This window comes from Pinus tabuliformis, chromosome 2_1 (genome assembly GCF_031772625.1).
Source record: "Pinus tabuliformis cultivar Carrire ecotype Pingquan chromosome 2_1, CPIR1, whole genome shotgun sequence".
Classification (NCBI taxonomy): Eukaryota; Viridiplantae; Streptophyta; class Pinopsida; order Pinales; family Pinaceae; genus Pinus; species Pinus tabuliformis.
In genome coordinates, this window is record NC_142299.1 from 546,064,477 (window position 1) to 546,080,500 (window position 16,024).

Consider the following 16,024-nt stretch of genomic DNA (forward strand, 5'->3'; position numbering starts at 1 on the left):
ATAATATCGCAACCACACCAATAGATCCTCAATAGTTGGCTCAGCATAATAAAATGGATGCTGAGGAAAAAAGGACTATCCTCGAAGGAGTCAAAGACCACATTATTCCTCACCTAATTGGGAATAAGAAATCCAAATAAATGTGGACTACAATAATAATTCTTTATAAAGGTTCGAGTGAGGCCAGAAAGCTGGTACTGAACGACAAGCTCAGGACAAATAAAATATCTAACTCAGATTCAATGGTTTCTTTCCTTAACAAGTTTCCCAAAGTAAGGGAAATGTTGTCTAATGGGGTGAGATAGTTCAAGAAAGGGAACTAGTAAATTTTGTTGTTTTGTGTTTCACCAAATCATGGCAAGCCTACACATTTGGGATATGTGCTTGAGAAAACTTTGTAGATTGGACGAATTTGTGGGTTGACTATTTCCAAGGGGAGATTCATAGATAAAATCTAGTTGCATCTCATGTTAAACGAAAGTAAGATCAAGAAATTTTCACTTTAGGACGGAAAGGGACCAGGTATAAGGATAAAAAGAGTAATGTTCGTAGGGAGTTGGGTACCAATGGAGAGAATAAGAACAAATATCACAATAAGATCAAGTATTTCTCGTGCCACGAGTTTGGGCATTACACTACTAAATTCACTAAGAGAAAGAAATGGTACAAGAAGGACCACATAGCAACATTTGCAGAGATTTTAAGTTTGATACAACCACAACATTTATTAGAAAAGGAGGGTGTGACTCAGGAAGTGAGATTAGAGAGTTGCGGCATAGGTGCATGGGAGTTGGTGGCAATTCAGTTGAGCACAAGTAGGTGTGAAAGAGAAGTGAAGGAAGAGTGAGGGTTTTGGCAAATTGTAGACCACAACATTTGAGAAGAATAAATCGAGTGAGATTCGAGCATCTATAGCTAAGTGCAATGGTCCATTCACACGTGCATGTAGGAGAGAGAAAGTGTGCTCGCATGTGTGGATCAAATTGGTTGTTTGTGCAGGAATTTTGTAGATCCAATAGCCATGAAGGGAATCGATTTAACTAAGGTGTGGACAAGTATTTTACTTGTGGTAAACTAGCAATTTTTCCCTTGTAGTTCTTAGATGAAAATCCTTTGCTGGAGATTAGAATAATAGAATACACACAACGTTGTAGTTTTCAAGGAATTGGGGTGTCCTAGGTATATCTTGTGTTTTTATGTATTGACGTGTTTGTCTTCTAATTTATCTTTTGTTGTGCATTTTAGAAAACTCAGTGCATTTTAGAAAACTCAGTGCATTTGTGATTTAAGTTTCTAGAACATTTTTTGTTTATATTTCTAGATTTTTACCCTTGGAAAATTACAAATAGATTTATTGGGTATTAAGGAAATATAACACTTTTAAGTTTATTTATACTAACATTATTATTGTTACTAATATTAACATTAATAATAACAATATTATCCTTACATAAATATTATTATATTAAAAATATTAAGTATATATGTGTGTGTTATAATTAATAAATTAATATTAACAATACAACATTGTTAATCTTATTATTAATATTAGTGATAATGATGATGGTTTGTTAGTATTAATTTCCTTCCTCATTTCTTATACGTATTGATAATAATATCATCATCAACATTATTATTATTAATATTAACACTATGACCTAAATGTTATCGATAATAGTAATATTAATAATATCACTAATATATTAAATAAAATTAATAACAACATTATAATAGTATAAAAACATTATTACATTAAAGTAAAATGAATTATTACATGTAACAATAACATGACTCATTACATATAATAATATTATTACATTAATCATATCAATAATGTATTTATGTTATAATTAATGTATCATTGTTAATAACTTAACATTGTATTAATGCTAATAATAATTGTATTATTGGTAATGCTATTAATGCTAATAATAATGCATTAACATTGTTAATGCATAGGTGCATGGGAGTTGAAGTGAGATCATCTACAGCTAAGTGCAACGGTGCATTCACACGTGCATGTAGGAGAGAAAAAGTGTGCTTGCATGTGTGGATCAAATTGTTGGTTTGTGCATGAATTTTGTAGATGCAATAGCCATGAAGGGAATCGATTTAGTTAAAGAGTGGACGATAAATTTTACTCGTGGTAAATTAGGAATTTTTCCTTTATAATTCTTAGATGAAAATTCTTTTGTTGGAGATTAGAATAATAGAATACACACAATTTTGCAGTTTCCTGGACTTGGGGTGTCCTAGGTATATCTTGTGTTTTTATGTATTGATGTGTTTGTCTTCTAATTTATCTTTTGTTGTGCATGTTATAAAACTGAGTGCATTTGTGATTTAAGTTTCTAGAACATTTGTTGATTATATTTCTAGATTTTTACCCTTGGAAAATTACAAATAAATTTATTGGGTTAAGGAAATATAACACTTCTAAGTTTATTTATACTAACATTATTATTGTTACTAATATTATATTAATAATAACAATATTATCCTTACATAAATATTATTATATTAAAAATATTAAGTGTATACGTGTGTTATAATTAATAAATTAATATTAATAATAGAACATTGTTAATCTTATTATCAATATTAGTGATAATGATGATTTTTTATTAGTATTAATTTCCTTCCTCATTACTTATATGTATTGATAACAATATCATCATCAACTTATTATTATTATTAATGTTAACACTACGACCTAAATGTTATTAATAATAACAATATTAATAATACCACTAATATATTTACTAACTTTAACAACAACATTATAATAGTATAAAAACATTATTACATTAAAGTAAAATGAATTATTACATGTAATAATAACATGACTAGTTACATATAATAATATTATTACATTAATCATATCAATAGTTATAATTAATGTATCATTGTTAATGCTAATAATAATTGTATTAGTGGTAATATTAATGTCATTATTAAATATTATTAATAACCTCAATACTAATAATAATTCTAATGTTATTCTTAACATTAATAAAACTTTATTCTAATAAAACTAGCATAGATTCATCTTAAGTGGGGATCTAACATCAGTTTTGAGGGATCAAATTTTTTCACGTGGAAACTAAGTTTAGAGTGCAAAAAATAATGTGTAATTTTTCATTCTTTAATTTTTATTTTTTAATGCTATAGAGATTACATTACTTAAACTTGTAATTCCGAAAGATCTTTGTTATATTTTGACAAACAAACATATACCTAATAAAGTGTTAAATTTTAAAATGCATAGACCACTTCAAATGTTTTAACGAAAAAAAACTTATATTTTTCAATAAGTTTATATGATATTCATTATTTTTTAAAACAATATATAAAATATTTTAAAAATAACATGTACATTAGTGATTTTATTAGGCCACATTAAAATGGTTTTTTGGGTTATTAATATATTTTTAATTCACATTAAAATACTTTATTCGTAAACCACATTGGATATTTTGTTACATACAACATTCAAATAATTTCTTTTAACACTTTTTTCTATATATAGGGATATATAAAGTTGATATCAACAAAAATTAGTTAATGTAGATCATGGAATTGTTTTTTCTTTAAATCATGTATTAAAATATTTTTAAAAAGTGTAAGGTTTAAGCATCTTACTCAGATATTTTTTTAATTCTAATTAGTTCACATGAAATTATATTCGTTTATATTCACAACTAATTAAACACGCATAGCATATAATTTTTTCCCTTTTATTATAGTTGACCTTGTTTTTCTATTTAGATAATATTTTATTTTCATTTACAAAGGAACACACGTCGACAGAGTTACACATCATCGACATAGTTACACATCGCCTTCACACTCGGTTCATCACCGACATAGTTACACATCGCCTTCACACTCGGTTGTAGACTGAGCCTCAATAAGTGAATTATTAATGTTGTTAATATTGTTAAATTTTTTAATAATATATTTGATTTATTAATGTAACATGATAAATTTATTAATCTTATTAATGGCATTATTAGAATTGTTTTTATTAATATTATATTTTTAACAATATTGTTATTTTTTTGTAGGCAAGTAGGAAACATTATATTACCAAAAATATTTTACATAGAGTACATTGTGAGAAGAACTATAAAAATATAGTTGAAATGAGGAGAAGTACGCAAAGTGCTAATTCTAGATTGAAAAGAGATAGAGATCGATCATGTCCTGTGAAAGGGAAACTAGTTGGTCCTCTAGTATGAGCAAATATATGGTTGGAAATCATCGGCCATACAAAAATGTAGATAGGACAAATAAAACTAAACAAAGACCCTGCAAGAGGGATACCTACCAGTGTGACCATAGAAACTTAAACAACATAATAATCTAAAGAAATACTTTGTCAAATAAAGCATATTGGGAGACCTCATCAATGTGTTTACTTCCCTCTGGAACTATTTGGCGCGTTTGTGCTTTGTTGTGGTCTTCTTCGCCTACTGCAACATTTCTAGGTGTACCCTTTTATCCATTTTCTTCGATGACAAAGCAGCGATAGGAAAATGTTTCTTCCTCAAATGGTTCTGCTTCAGTGGTGTGGTTTACACTTGTGGGAGACTTCAGCTAATTATCAGCCTTTTATTGAGGTTTTTCGCTGGGAAATGATCCTTGGACAACAATTCCTTTTCCTTTCACTTTTGCCACTAGAGGAGAAGGGAGAGGAGTGGAACCAGGTTGGTGTGTGGAGTTAAATCAACAGAGCTTTCGATGGAGTTAGTGGTTGCCAAAGTTAGAGGAACATGAGGTAAATCAATGCCAATGGCCATGGGTAGATTGGATAGCGCTAGATGGGTATTGTTCAATTGAATACGCACCTATGCCATCATTCATTCTACTTTTCCCTCGCCCTCCAACATCCAAATATGGTGCACAAAAATTTTTGAACTTCCCAATGACCATCACCTAAACACCTACACTCAGCCTCCATCGAAGCCACCATGATGCATATGTAGGCTAGTATATCGGAGTCAAACAATTCTACATTTTCATTGTGCTAGGTAGAGTGGGGTGAATTCCCTCATCCTCATCCTTCGTGTCTCTCTCTACCCCTTTCTCTAACCATATTTCATAGATGAGAGTCATTGAACCAAGAGCATTGGCTTCTGATATTTTTGGAAGAGAAAACAATGTTTATGCTGCTTTTGTCAACACCTACCTCCTGGAAGATGGAATGGAGGAGGAAATAAAGGGACTGAGACATACACATTAACCGGAAAATGAGATCCAATTTAAGACCTATCGTGAGGAATCAAGATGATTTCGAGGGGAATGTTCCACAGAACCTAAATTAATTGAGGCATATCTCACTTGGAGGAATTTTGCGATCCATGATTGCAACCTCGACACTTTATTGAATATAGGCTTGATTGTTGTCCAGCAAGACCTAACAAATAATCATAAATCAAAATAGCATCCCAATCAAGGAGTTACAAATATTATTATTAATAATATTATTAACATTTTTGTTTTAAGCTTGGGAGGACTACATCTTCATCATGTCCGATATATCATCCTAATCGGGGGAGGGAATTAAACTATTAACTTCACATCAAAGAGTGCCTTAACATAGCGCTCAATCACCATTTATCCAAAACCCATAAACAATAATATTATTAATATTAATATCAATAACATTATTAATATTAGAACTAAATATTAAAAATAATTCTGTAATATTAAAATAAAAATTAATAATACAACAAGTTTATTTTAATATTAACAATTATTTTAAACCTAAAATAAATAATACATCAAATAAAATCTTAATATTTCACCATTTAAAAGTTAAAACCAGCGAAAACCTAAACATTGATAAAAGAAAACCCTCATGGTTATTTTCACTTCTTCAACAACAAACCGCATAACGAAGCCACCAAATAACCACATTTAACCACTTAAAACCTTTATGCAAGGAAAACCCTAATGGTAGCATTTCTCCGGGTTTCTTCAACAACGAAACCCCATGAAGCCATCAAAGAACCACATTTAATGATTTTTATTAAGTTTATCCATGCCCATGCCTAACCACTAACCCTAGTAGAGGAAGATGCGACTCGAATACGTTTGATAAGGCAAAGTTGGAATAAAAAAGGTTGAATACAACTATGGAAAAACACAGAAGAGTCAAAGAGACAAAAGATGGAAGCAAATTGTTGAAATAAAGTAAAAATAAAGCTTAGAACGTGCGAGTTACTCAAGTACTGCTATTTGGACATTTCAAGCATGGTAGGACAAACCACTGCTTATAATGTAATTACCTATCAAAAAATAACACTTATATATAACCTTCAAAGGAAATGTTACGGAATTTTAGAATTTTTAATATTAATAGATATATCATTTAATTTTTTATAATATATTTAAATTATATATATTATTTAAAATAAAATTTCCCAACATGGAAAATTATATATATATATATATATATATATTATAATTATTTATTTTTTCAAAATATAAATTTATCAAACATATTAAAATTTATGTGTTTTTATAAATTGTACTTATTTGTATTGAAATATAAATCTTTGTGAATTGTGTTTTTTAGCAAGTTTTTTTTCCATATTTAAGTGTATATTGATTTTTGAAAGGGCAAAATGAAGAAATTAAATTTAAGAAAAAAGAAGTTGCAATAGTGAAATTCAACAACCCTTGTTAAATCTAGAAGTAAGCTTCAACATTAATTATTACATATCAAGAATATTGTCAATCAATTCAACAGCCCATGTTAAATCCATAAGCAAGCTTAAACATTAGTTATTTCTTATCAAAAATATAGTCAATCAAGTAACCACATAAGATTATCAACTAAGTTATTAGTTATGGAATATGATTACAAAGGCAAGGGCTCCAATTCTTCATTTATTGCTAGAAACATTGTACGCATCTTGATATTTGTAGTCTTGAGCCCTAGTGATGGCAAAAAACAAGCTTCTTGGATAAGTGGTGAAGGTTTATTTTTTTTGATTAAGTGATAAGTTGTTAGTTAGTTTATTGGAGTACTAATTATACTTATTGTCTTATCCAAATAAGTTGATGTAATTCCTTGCTTCTAGTCATGTCCAGGTTGATGTAATTCTCTATTTCCGATTGTGGGTGATTTGCAAGCCAATTATATTTCACACCTTATTTTATGTGCAACATCGAAAATCAAATTATTCTAAAAGTTGAGGCTCTTAGGCTAACACATTATTTAAAATGAAACAATTCCATGGGATGGATTAGAATGGAGAGGCAATTTCTAGAAAATCATCCTTTCCTAATTTAAAAAAATGGCACAATTGTTAAAAAAAAATTAAGAATGACACAAAACCTTACCAAGAATAGCATAATTTTGAAAAAAAATTAATGAAGAATGACACAAAACCTTACCAATAGCACATTCTGAAATAGTTCAGTTGTTGTTACAAAATTCCAAAATTTACGAGAATCATTTCATTGTTGTTACCATAATCATTCCATTGGTATCATTGGATCTTACCGAAAGTTCCACCACTCTCAGTCCCAAGCAAAAGCTCTTCCCAAACCCTCGACATAAATGCTAAAGTTACCAAGGCTAAAAACCCTAATATTCTCTCCCCAAATCTTACTCAAGAAGCCAAACATCTAAAGGAAGAATTGAAGTTGAAATAGATTACTGAATTAAGGACTTTTATGATGGGGCATAAATCGCGCATCAGATTTTTTCGATTTTTTTATTCCAAGAGTGGAGGAGAATGAGAATGAGATGTTAGCTCCATTAAGTTTTGCACAAATTGCTGCCTACAATTATGGAGTTGCAGTCTTTCCTTAACTTATGGAAACCAACTGCAGCAGTTTCCTTAAGTTAAGAAAAGGCAACTGCAATTACTAAATTTATTATTAGGAGCTACTATAGTGGTCCATCACTTTGATTCGAGTTCTCTGCCTTGATTTGTGGGACATCTAACGCATAACTATTAGAAGCTTGATGGAAGCTTAGCTATATGTACATCTGTTTGGTCCCCAAGCTCAACTCTCAATCCCCTTCAGTTTTACACCATCTAGCTGAGATAGCAGAGCTTGGAAGTGCCTTCAGAATTTCTGTGTTCTTTTCCTTTTGCTTGGATTGAAGCTGGAGTGCTGAAGAAGAAGCAAGTGGACTGTGGCCTCCATCAAAACATCACCAATGGCTGGAGGTAACTCGTATCCCTGGGCATTAAGATTTAATGATTCTTTGAGTTTATTCTGCATGAAGAATCATTGTTGAAATTGTAGATACTCTATCATTTGGTATCAGAGCCCCTTTACCTCTGCCTTGCTGTAGTTGGCCATAGCACCTTAGTTCTGACATACGCATTTGATTGTGTTTATATGCATGCATTTGATCACTAGAGGAAAATAAAGCTTACTGTGATTTTACCAATGCGTAAAGAGATTTTTATGGGGAAGCCAATGCGTAAAGAGATGTTTCATTTCTATAATATTTCAGAATCACGAGTGATGGCAATTTTTTAACCTCACTACTGCCATCTGATTCTTAAAATCATTGACGATCGAAATAATGGTTGCTAAAATCGTTTGATACATGAATGTTCAAAATTCAAATCGCTTTGGGATAAGCACGAATTAATTTCATTTTTTAACGCTATTATTTTCAAATGTGTTTCTTTAAATGCTTTTGCATCTGACATGGGAAATTGCTCTCGTGAACTTCAAATCTTGCTTTGTTTTCTGGTAATGTGGTAACATACAGATCGGTTCTTGAAATTTCCTTATTAAATTTCGGAGGATTTTCCAAAATATAGATTTTAATTACTGAAATTGCAATATAAAGCTATTTAATGAATAAGATGCTAGAAATCCATTTAGTGTCAGTGTCAGAATCGTTTCTTAAATTTACAAAATTTCATTATCACAATGGTATTTTTTATCATCAAATTCTTTCAAGTTACCTCTAAAGAATAAATTGCTCCTCCTTCCTTTAACAAACAGGAAGAAAGTCGAGATCATGAACTGATAATTTGGCTCAGAAGCAGATTTCATTCCATTGTCGATCTTCTAAATTATTTCATATCTGTCTACCGAATCCCTATCAAGATTAGAATATTGATATTTTTTGGTTTTGAATGCATTCTCATGACCAATTTTGACTCGCCATTTGAAGCCTTCTTAATTAAATACAACTGGAATTCGACATCCAGTCATATAAAACAAGTACGTGTTTGATTTAGGAAGAAATGCTAGATGTTGCCGAAGTGGATATATTTCCGCATTTGTCAGCCCGTGTGTCATCGGTATGATGTTTGCAACTCTGAATACAGTGGTTAATGTAACCTAATCGTGGTGTTTCAAATCTCATTAACTTATAAGAAAGACGACCATATTGACTGTGCTGACCATAACGTAATGTAGTATTATTTCTGATAACTGTACTTGACTGAACTACTTATGTTTTGTTTATCCTAGCCTTTTTACCGTAGCCATAGAAAGGATTTGGTTTTATAACACATGGCATTACTTTTGATTATATACCATAACCGTTTATATATATATATATATATTAAAGTTCGTGATATACCATATTGTACGGTTTTTTTCGTTTGGTATATATTTTGATTAACTTTTGGTTATATATATTTTTTATATAACTTTATAAACTTAGATATATTTCGGTTATAACTTTGGTTATATATATTTTGGTTATATATATATATATATATATATATATATATATATATATATATATATATATTTATTTATATAACTTTATAAACTTAGATATATTTCGGTTATAACTTTGGTTATATATATTTTGGTTATAACTTTGGTTATATATATTTTGGTTATATAACTTTAGATGATTTTATAAATGTATATTTAAAGTAAATGGAAAGGTCAATATATGACCTGATTCATTCAATAACATTCATGACATAAAGGTTCTCACCAAAGTCTCGGGTATGAACGTGAAATGTTTGTGAAGTCTATTCTTTTTTATATGAGTCATGTTAAAGTAAATAGTTTATGCATTCTTAAATATTTCAATATTTCAATATTTGAAATGGTTTAGTCTTTTGTTTTGAATATTTCAAATTTGCAGTTTTGTTTGCAAATTGTTTAGAGCCCATTTTGTAATTAATTTAAGAATTAGTCTTAAATAAATTATGGGACAGTTAGACTAAGGAATGTAAATTTGTTTTTTAATTTTATCTTGTGACCAAAATAGCTTGTTTGCTGGTCAATTTTTGTTGTTTTATAAGCTTAAGGACGGAGCCTGAAGTCAAGCCAGCTAGCCTTCGAACTGCATTTGCTATGCAAGTGCAAAGTAGATCAACGCTGCTTCAGTCAATCTCCGGGTTAAGTTTATAAATTGAACAATCAAATTTGTAGTCATTTTCGGTAATGCTGACTGCTTTAACCTTGATTTTGATTTTGCTGGAAAATTATTACAGTTATATGGAGTTTATTAAAATGTCATTTTGACTTACTCCTTTCAGTAAACATTATTTTTCTCTCTGGTTAAGTTTTGTTTATGCAGCAAAATAATTTCTAGTGATCCATATAATTTTAATTAATTAGAGAATAGCCACAACATCTTTAATTAAACAAAATGTTTGATAATATCACATAAAGTTTATTTAGACATTAAATTGTAATTAATTACACTGAATATAATAAATTTTATCCCACAGGAATCTTTATTATATTTATGTAATTAATTAGGATAAAATTTCATAATCTACCCACAGGAGTTATGAATTAATAAGTTTTATCATAAAGTTTTATTGAATTTGTTTGAATTAAAAATTTAGCCCACAGGCAATTTTTATGTCATTTGATTCAATTCTTTTTAGCATGATTTACACTGAATATAATAAATTTTATCCCACAGGAATCTTTATTATATTTTTGTAATTACTTAGGATAAAATTTTATAACCTACCCACAGGAGTTATGAATTAATAAGTTTTATCATAAAGTTTTATTGAATATGTTTGAATTAAAAATTTAGCCCACAAGCAATTTTTATGTCATTTGATTCAATTCTTTTTAGCATGATTTACATTGGTAAAACATGAAAGTTTATTAAGCCTCAATTTTAACATAAGCATGTGATTCTTTATTTTGATGCAGTAGTACAACCCACAAATTTCTTTGAAATTCGTTGTGACATTCCCGAACTTAAGGGAGATAACTACAAGATTTGGAAGGAGAGGATTCTCCTTCATTTAGGGTGGATGGACATAGATTATGCTATCAGGAAAGATGAACCATCGGCACTCACTAATACCAGCACTGCAGCGGACATCGCACTTTATGAACGATGGGAGCGATCCAATCGTCTAAGCATGATGTTCATTAAGACAAAAATTTCAGCTGGTATTCGAGGTTCCGTTGATCAGCATGACAAGGTCCGAGACTTGTTGAAGGCCATTGATGAACAATTCATCTCTTCAGACAAGGCACTAGCAAGCACCCTAATCATGAAGTTCTCATCCCTAAGGCTCACCAGTGTGAAAGGTGTGCGCGAGCACATCATGCAGATAAGGGACACTGTGGCTCAATTGAAGAAACCCGAGGTTGAAATATCGGAGTCCTTCCTAGTGCACTACATCCTGAACACCCTTCCGCACCAATATGGACCTTTCAAAATCTCATACAACACACATAAGGATAAATGGTCAATTAATGAACTCATGACCATGAGTGTTCAAGAGGAAGAAAGACTGGTGATGGAACTGGGAGAGAGTGCAATGCTGGCAACGGGTGGAAAGGGCAAATCTCAAGCCAATCGGAAAGGGAAAGGTAAAGTACCTCCCCAAGCCGATATGAAGAAGGTTTCAAATTGTTTTTTCTGTAAGAAGAAGGGACACATGAAGAAGGAATGCGCCAAATTTCAGAAATGGCTTGCAGAAAAAGGGTTTGCGAAACCTAAGGAAGCCAGTGGGAAGTGAGCAAAGCATCTTATCAGGAAACAAGATGGGCTCGCATGTGGAAGCTATAAGAACATGTTATTTAACTTTAAGTAGTGGCTTTGTTTTGGAGCTAGAAAAGACCTTTTATGTTCCAAGTTTTTCTAGAAACTTGATCTCAGTTTCAAGGCTTGTACCTTTTGGATATTCCTTAAACTTTTCAAAAAAATCTTTCAGTCTATTCTATAAATCTGATTATGTTGGGAATGGTATTTTGTCTAATGTTCTTTACTGCATTAATTTACAAAACAATGTCACATATGACTCAATGCATGTTCACACTGGCACTAAAAGATGATGGTTATTAACACTTCTTTATTAATAACACATCTTCATTGATTCCCCTCTAGTCATGGTGAGCAATTGGTTTGCAAGCTCAAGAAGTCATTATATGGTTTAAAACAAGCATCCTGCCAATGGTATTTGAAATTCCATAATGTAATTTCTTCTTTTGGTTTTGTAGAAAACATTATGGATCAATGTATATACCTGAAGGTTAGTGGGAGTAAAATTTGTTTTCTTGTTTTATATGTGGATGACCTTTTTGCTAGCAACCAATGATAAGGGTTTGCTACATGAGGTGAAACAATTCCTCTCTAAAAATTTTGATATGAAGGATATGGGTGAAGCATCTTATGTCATTGGCATTAAGATCCATAGAGACAGATTTCGAGGCATCTTGGGTCTGTCACAGGAAACCTATATTAATAAAATTTTAGAGAGATTTTGGATGAAGGATTGTTCACCAAGTGTAGCTCCCATTGTGAAGGGTGATAGGTTCAATTTGAACCAATGCCCGAAGAACAACCTTGAAAGGGAACAAATGAAGAACATTCCATATGCTTCTGTTGTCGGAAGCCTAATGTATTCTCAAGTCTGCACAAGACCTGAAATTGCATTTGTGTAGGAATGATGGGATGATATCAGAGTGATCCAGGTTTAGACCACTGGAGAGCTGCAAAGAAAGTTATGAGGTACCTTCAAAGGAACCAAAGACTACATGCTTATGTATAGACGGACGGACAACTTGGAAGTGATTGGCTACTCATATTCTGACTTCGTTGGGTGTGTTGATTCACGGAAATCAACATTAGGATACATTTTTATGATGGCCGGTGGAGCTGTATCATGGAGGAGTGCCAAGCAGACCTTGATTGCCACTTCCACTATGGAAGCCGAGTTCGTCTCCTGTTTTGAGGCTACTTTACATGGTGTATGGCTTAGGAATTTCATGTCTGGGCTTAGAATTATGGATTCTATATCTAAGCCATTGAGAATATATTGTGATAATTCAACTGCTGTTTTTATGGCTAAAAAAGTGGGAGTCGAAATAAACACATCGACATTAAGTATTTAGCTATAAGGGAACGTATTAAAGAAAAGAAAGTGGTCATTGAGCATGTTAGCACTGAGTTAATGATCGTTGATCCCTTGACTAAGGGCATGCCACCGTTTAAATTCAAGGATCATGTATTGAATATGGGACTTGGTTCCATTATGAAGTTTTTCATTGTATGGACAATGCTATTTTGATGAAATTCTTAATTATTGTGATGTTTTTTCTCATATTTATGTGCACCTTAAGTTGATTTGAGAAAATTCATTTAAGAAGGACCAAGAATAAACATAAGGTTTATTCATTAAGAAATTGTTTCCACATAAACTATAATAAGAATAAATACATAGTAATACATGGAAGATAATACTCGTCATTAGAGGACTTATCGCCATGATTCATGTATCTATTACTTAATAAAGATTATCAATGGTTTTTGAGACATTAAGTTTGGAAGTATGGACCAAGTGGGAGAATGTTAGCTCCATTAAGTTTTGCACAAATTGCTGCCTACAATTATGGAGTTGCAGTCTTTCCTTAACTTATGGAAACCAACTGCAGTAGTTTCCTTAAGTTAAGAAAAGGCAACTGCAATTACTAAATTTATTATTAGGAGCTACTATAGTGGTCCATCACTTTGATTCGAGTTCTCTGCCTTGATTTATGGGACATCTAACGCATAGCTATTAGAAGCTTGATGGAAGCTTAACTATATGTACATCTGTTTGGTCCCCAAGCTCAACTCTCAATCCCCTTCAGTTTTACACCATCTAGCTGAGATAGCAGAGCTTGGAAGTGCCTTCAGAATTTTTGTGTTCTTTTCCTTTTGCTTGGATTGAAGCTGGAGTGCTGAAGAAGAAGCAAGTGGACTGTGGCCTCCATCAAAACATCACCAATGGCTGGAGGTAACTCGTATCCCTGGGCATTAAGATTTAATGATTCTTTGAGTTTATTCCGCATGAAGAATCGTTGTTGAAAATGTAGATACTCTATCATGAGAGGGCATTTCAGTAGTCCACATTCCTAACGGCTAAGCCACTTGTCATGGGAAAGTGGGGAATGTGAATGAACATCTAGACATTTGATAAAAAGGCAAACATTTTATAATGGCATTTGTAAAATCAAGTTTGGAAGATATGTATTTTTATAAAGTATTTTTTTGAATGTAGTGGAATGTAATTTTCATCAATATACATGTATAGTCAATCATAAAAGACACAATCGATTTTTAATTATAAATGCATTTAGATTAAAAAAAAAAACCAACCATTTTTCCCAAGTCGAAAGACATTAAGAAGTATCTTTCATTCCAATGGTATAATTAGGTTGACTAGTATGTTAAATCAGTCCTTCAAGGCATGAAAATTTTGGAAGTATATAATTGATTGATTTTGGAATTTTGGAGGTATGTAATTGGAATAGAGGTGTTGGTGGACTAAGAATCACCATACAAATAGTAATAACAATAACAGCATCCCAATACTATTAAGTATTTACGTTAAAATGCTTATTAGGATCATAAAGAGATACAATGAACGAATGAAGCTGAAGCCAGTGTGAACATGACGGATGACTTTTTCAGCGAAAGAATGAAAACTGTTTTAAAGCATAGGTACGGGGCGCAGGTGGCTAGAAATGGTGATCTTTTACTTCCTTTTTGGCTACCTTCTTTTTGTGATGCTTGTGGAAGGCATAGCCCCCACCTCCCACTGCAGCTGTTGCTGCAATCTCCTCCTCAATCTTTTGCGTGTGCACATTCTCTGGATCCTTCTTTGCTTTATGTTTCTCGTACTACATACCCAATGAGAGAATTAGTAATCCTATAATTGTATAGGTAAACTCTATAAACCTGATTTAGTTTATCAACTTACTAAAAATTACAGAATAAGAGATATATATGTATAGTACCAGTGCAAACGTTCCAGCAGCGACTGCTCCCAGTTCACCTAAATGCTCCATTCGCTTATGGTGCTTCTCCTCCTTCATCGCTTTCTCGTACGGCGTCGCCTCCGAGTCGGCGTTCTGGTTCTTGTGATGGTGTTTATTCTCAGACATCCTTTCCGAAATTGATTTCAATTACAACGGTTTGAAAAGAAATTCGAAAACCACTTATATACCCTTCCAATAATCAAAACAGATTTGAATAATTAGATCCCGATGCAATGTAAGGAAATGCAGACAATGACTTTTACCCGCCTACAATACTCAAAATTAAATTGCTGAGCAGATTAGATTTACATGAATGAATGGTAGGGAATTAGTCCGATATATATAGCCAGGGTTGAATATTAAACACGCTATACTGTGTGGAAACAGCGTTCACGCATGCGCGGTTTCCAAATGGCCTTCTCTCCTTATCCAATAGAGAAGACCGATGAGCAAGGTGTGTTTAGTCAGATGTGCGCTAATCTGGCATCGTTAACCGAATGGACAACGCGTTCGTGCAGTTTCCAGAGTGGCTGCAGCGACCACATAGCCTGTGCTTATCAAAAAGTGAATGATGACGAGGAAGGTACGTTTAATTGGATGGAGTAATGTGACATTGTGAAGTAACGAATATTAATAATTAATAAATTTAAATCACCCTTATAACAGGTCTACGCGGCGTGTCACATTGATTTTATTAACGTCATGCATAACCGCGAGTTAACTGAATCTGAATCAGAATAACTGGTCCATGGTACACAGAATAAAGCTTTCTAGGTAAACATGGTTTAAC

At 32.0% G+C, this 16,024-nt stretch overlaps 1 protein-coding gene across 1 annotated transcript; it reads right to left on the reverse strand.

Moving 5' to 3' along the window:
• Positions 1-14,934: 14,934 nt before the first annotated feature.
• On the reverse strand, positions 14,935-15,531 carry LOC149201490 (abscisic stress-ripening protein 1-like). Its single transcript, XM_089401288.1, has 2 exons — positions 15,214-15,531; positions 14,935-15,096 (listed from the first exon to the last, which is right to left on the reverse strand). The coding sequence occupies exons 1-2, from the start codon at positions 15,358-15,360 to the stop codon at positions 14,935-14,937; spliced, it is 309 nt and encodes a 102-aa protein (XP_089257414.1). The 5' UTR covers positions 15,361-15,531.
• Positions 15,532-16,024: the final 493 nt, after the last annotated feature.

Excerpts from the sequence above, each read along its gene's own strand:
- LOC149201490 (XM_089401288.1), bottom strand. The coding sequence starts at position 15,360 with ATGTCTGAGAATAAACACCATCACAAGAACCAGAACGCCGACTCGGAG. Across the intron at positions 15,097-15,213 it reads CTGCTGGAACGTTTGCACTG|TACGAGAAACATAAAGCAAA; the intron begins GTACTATACATA and ends TTGGGTATGTAG.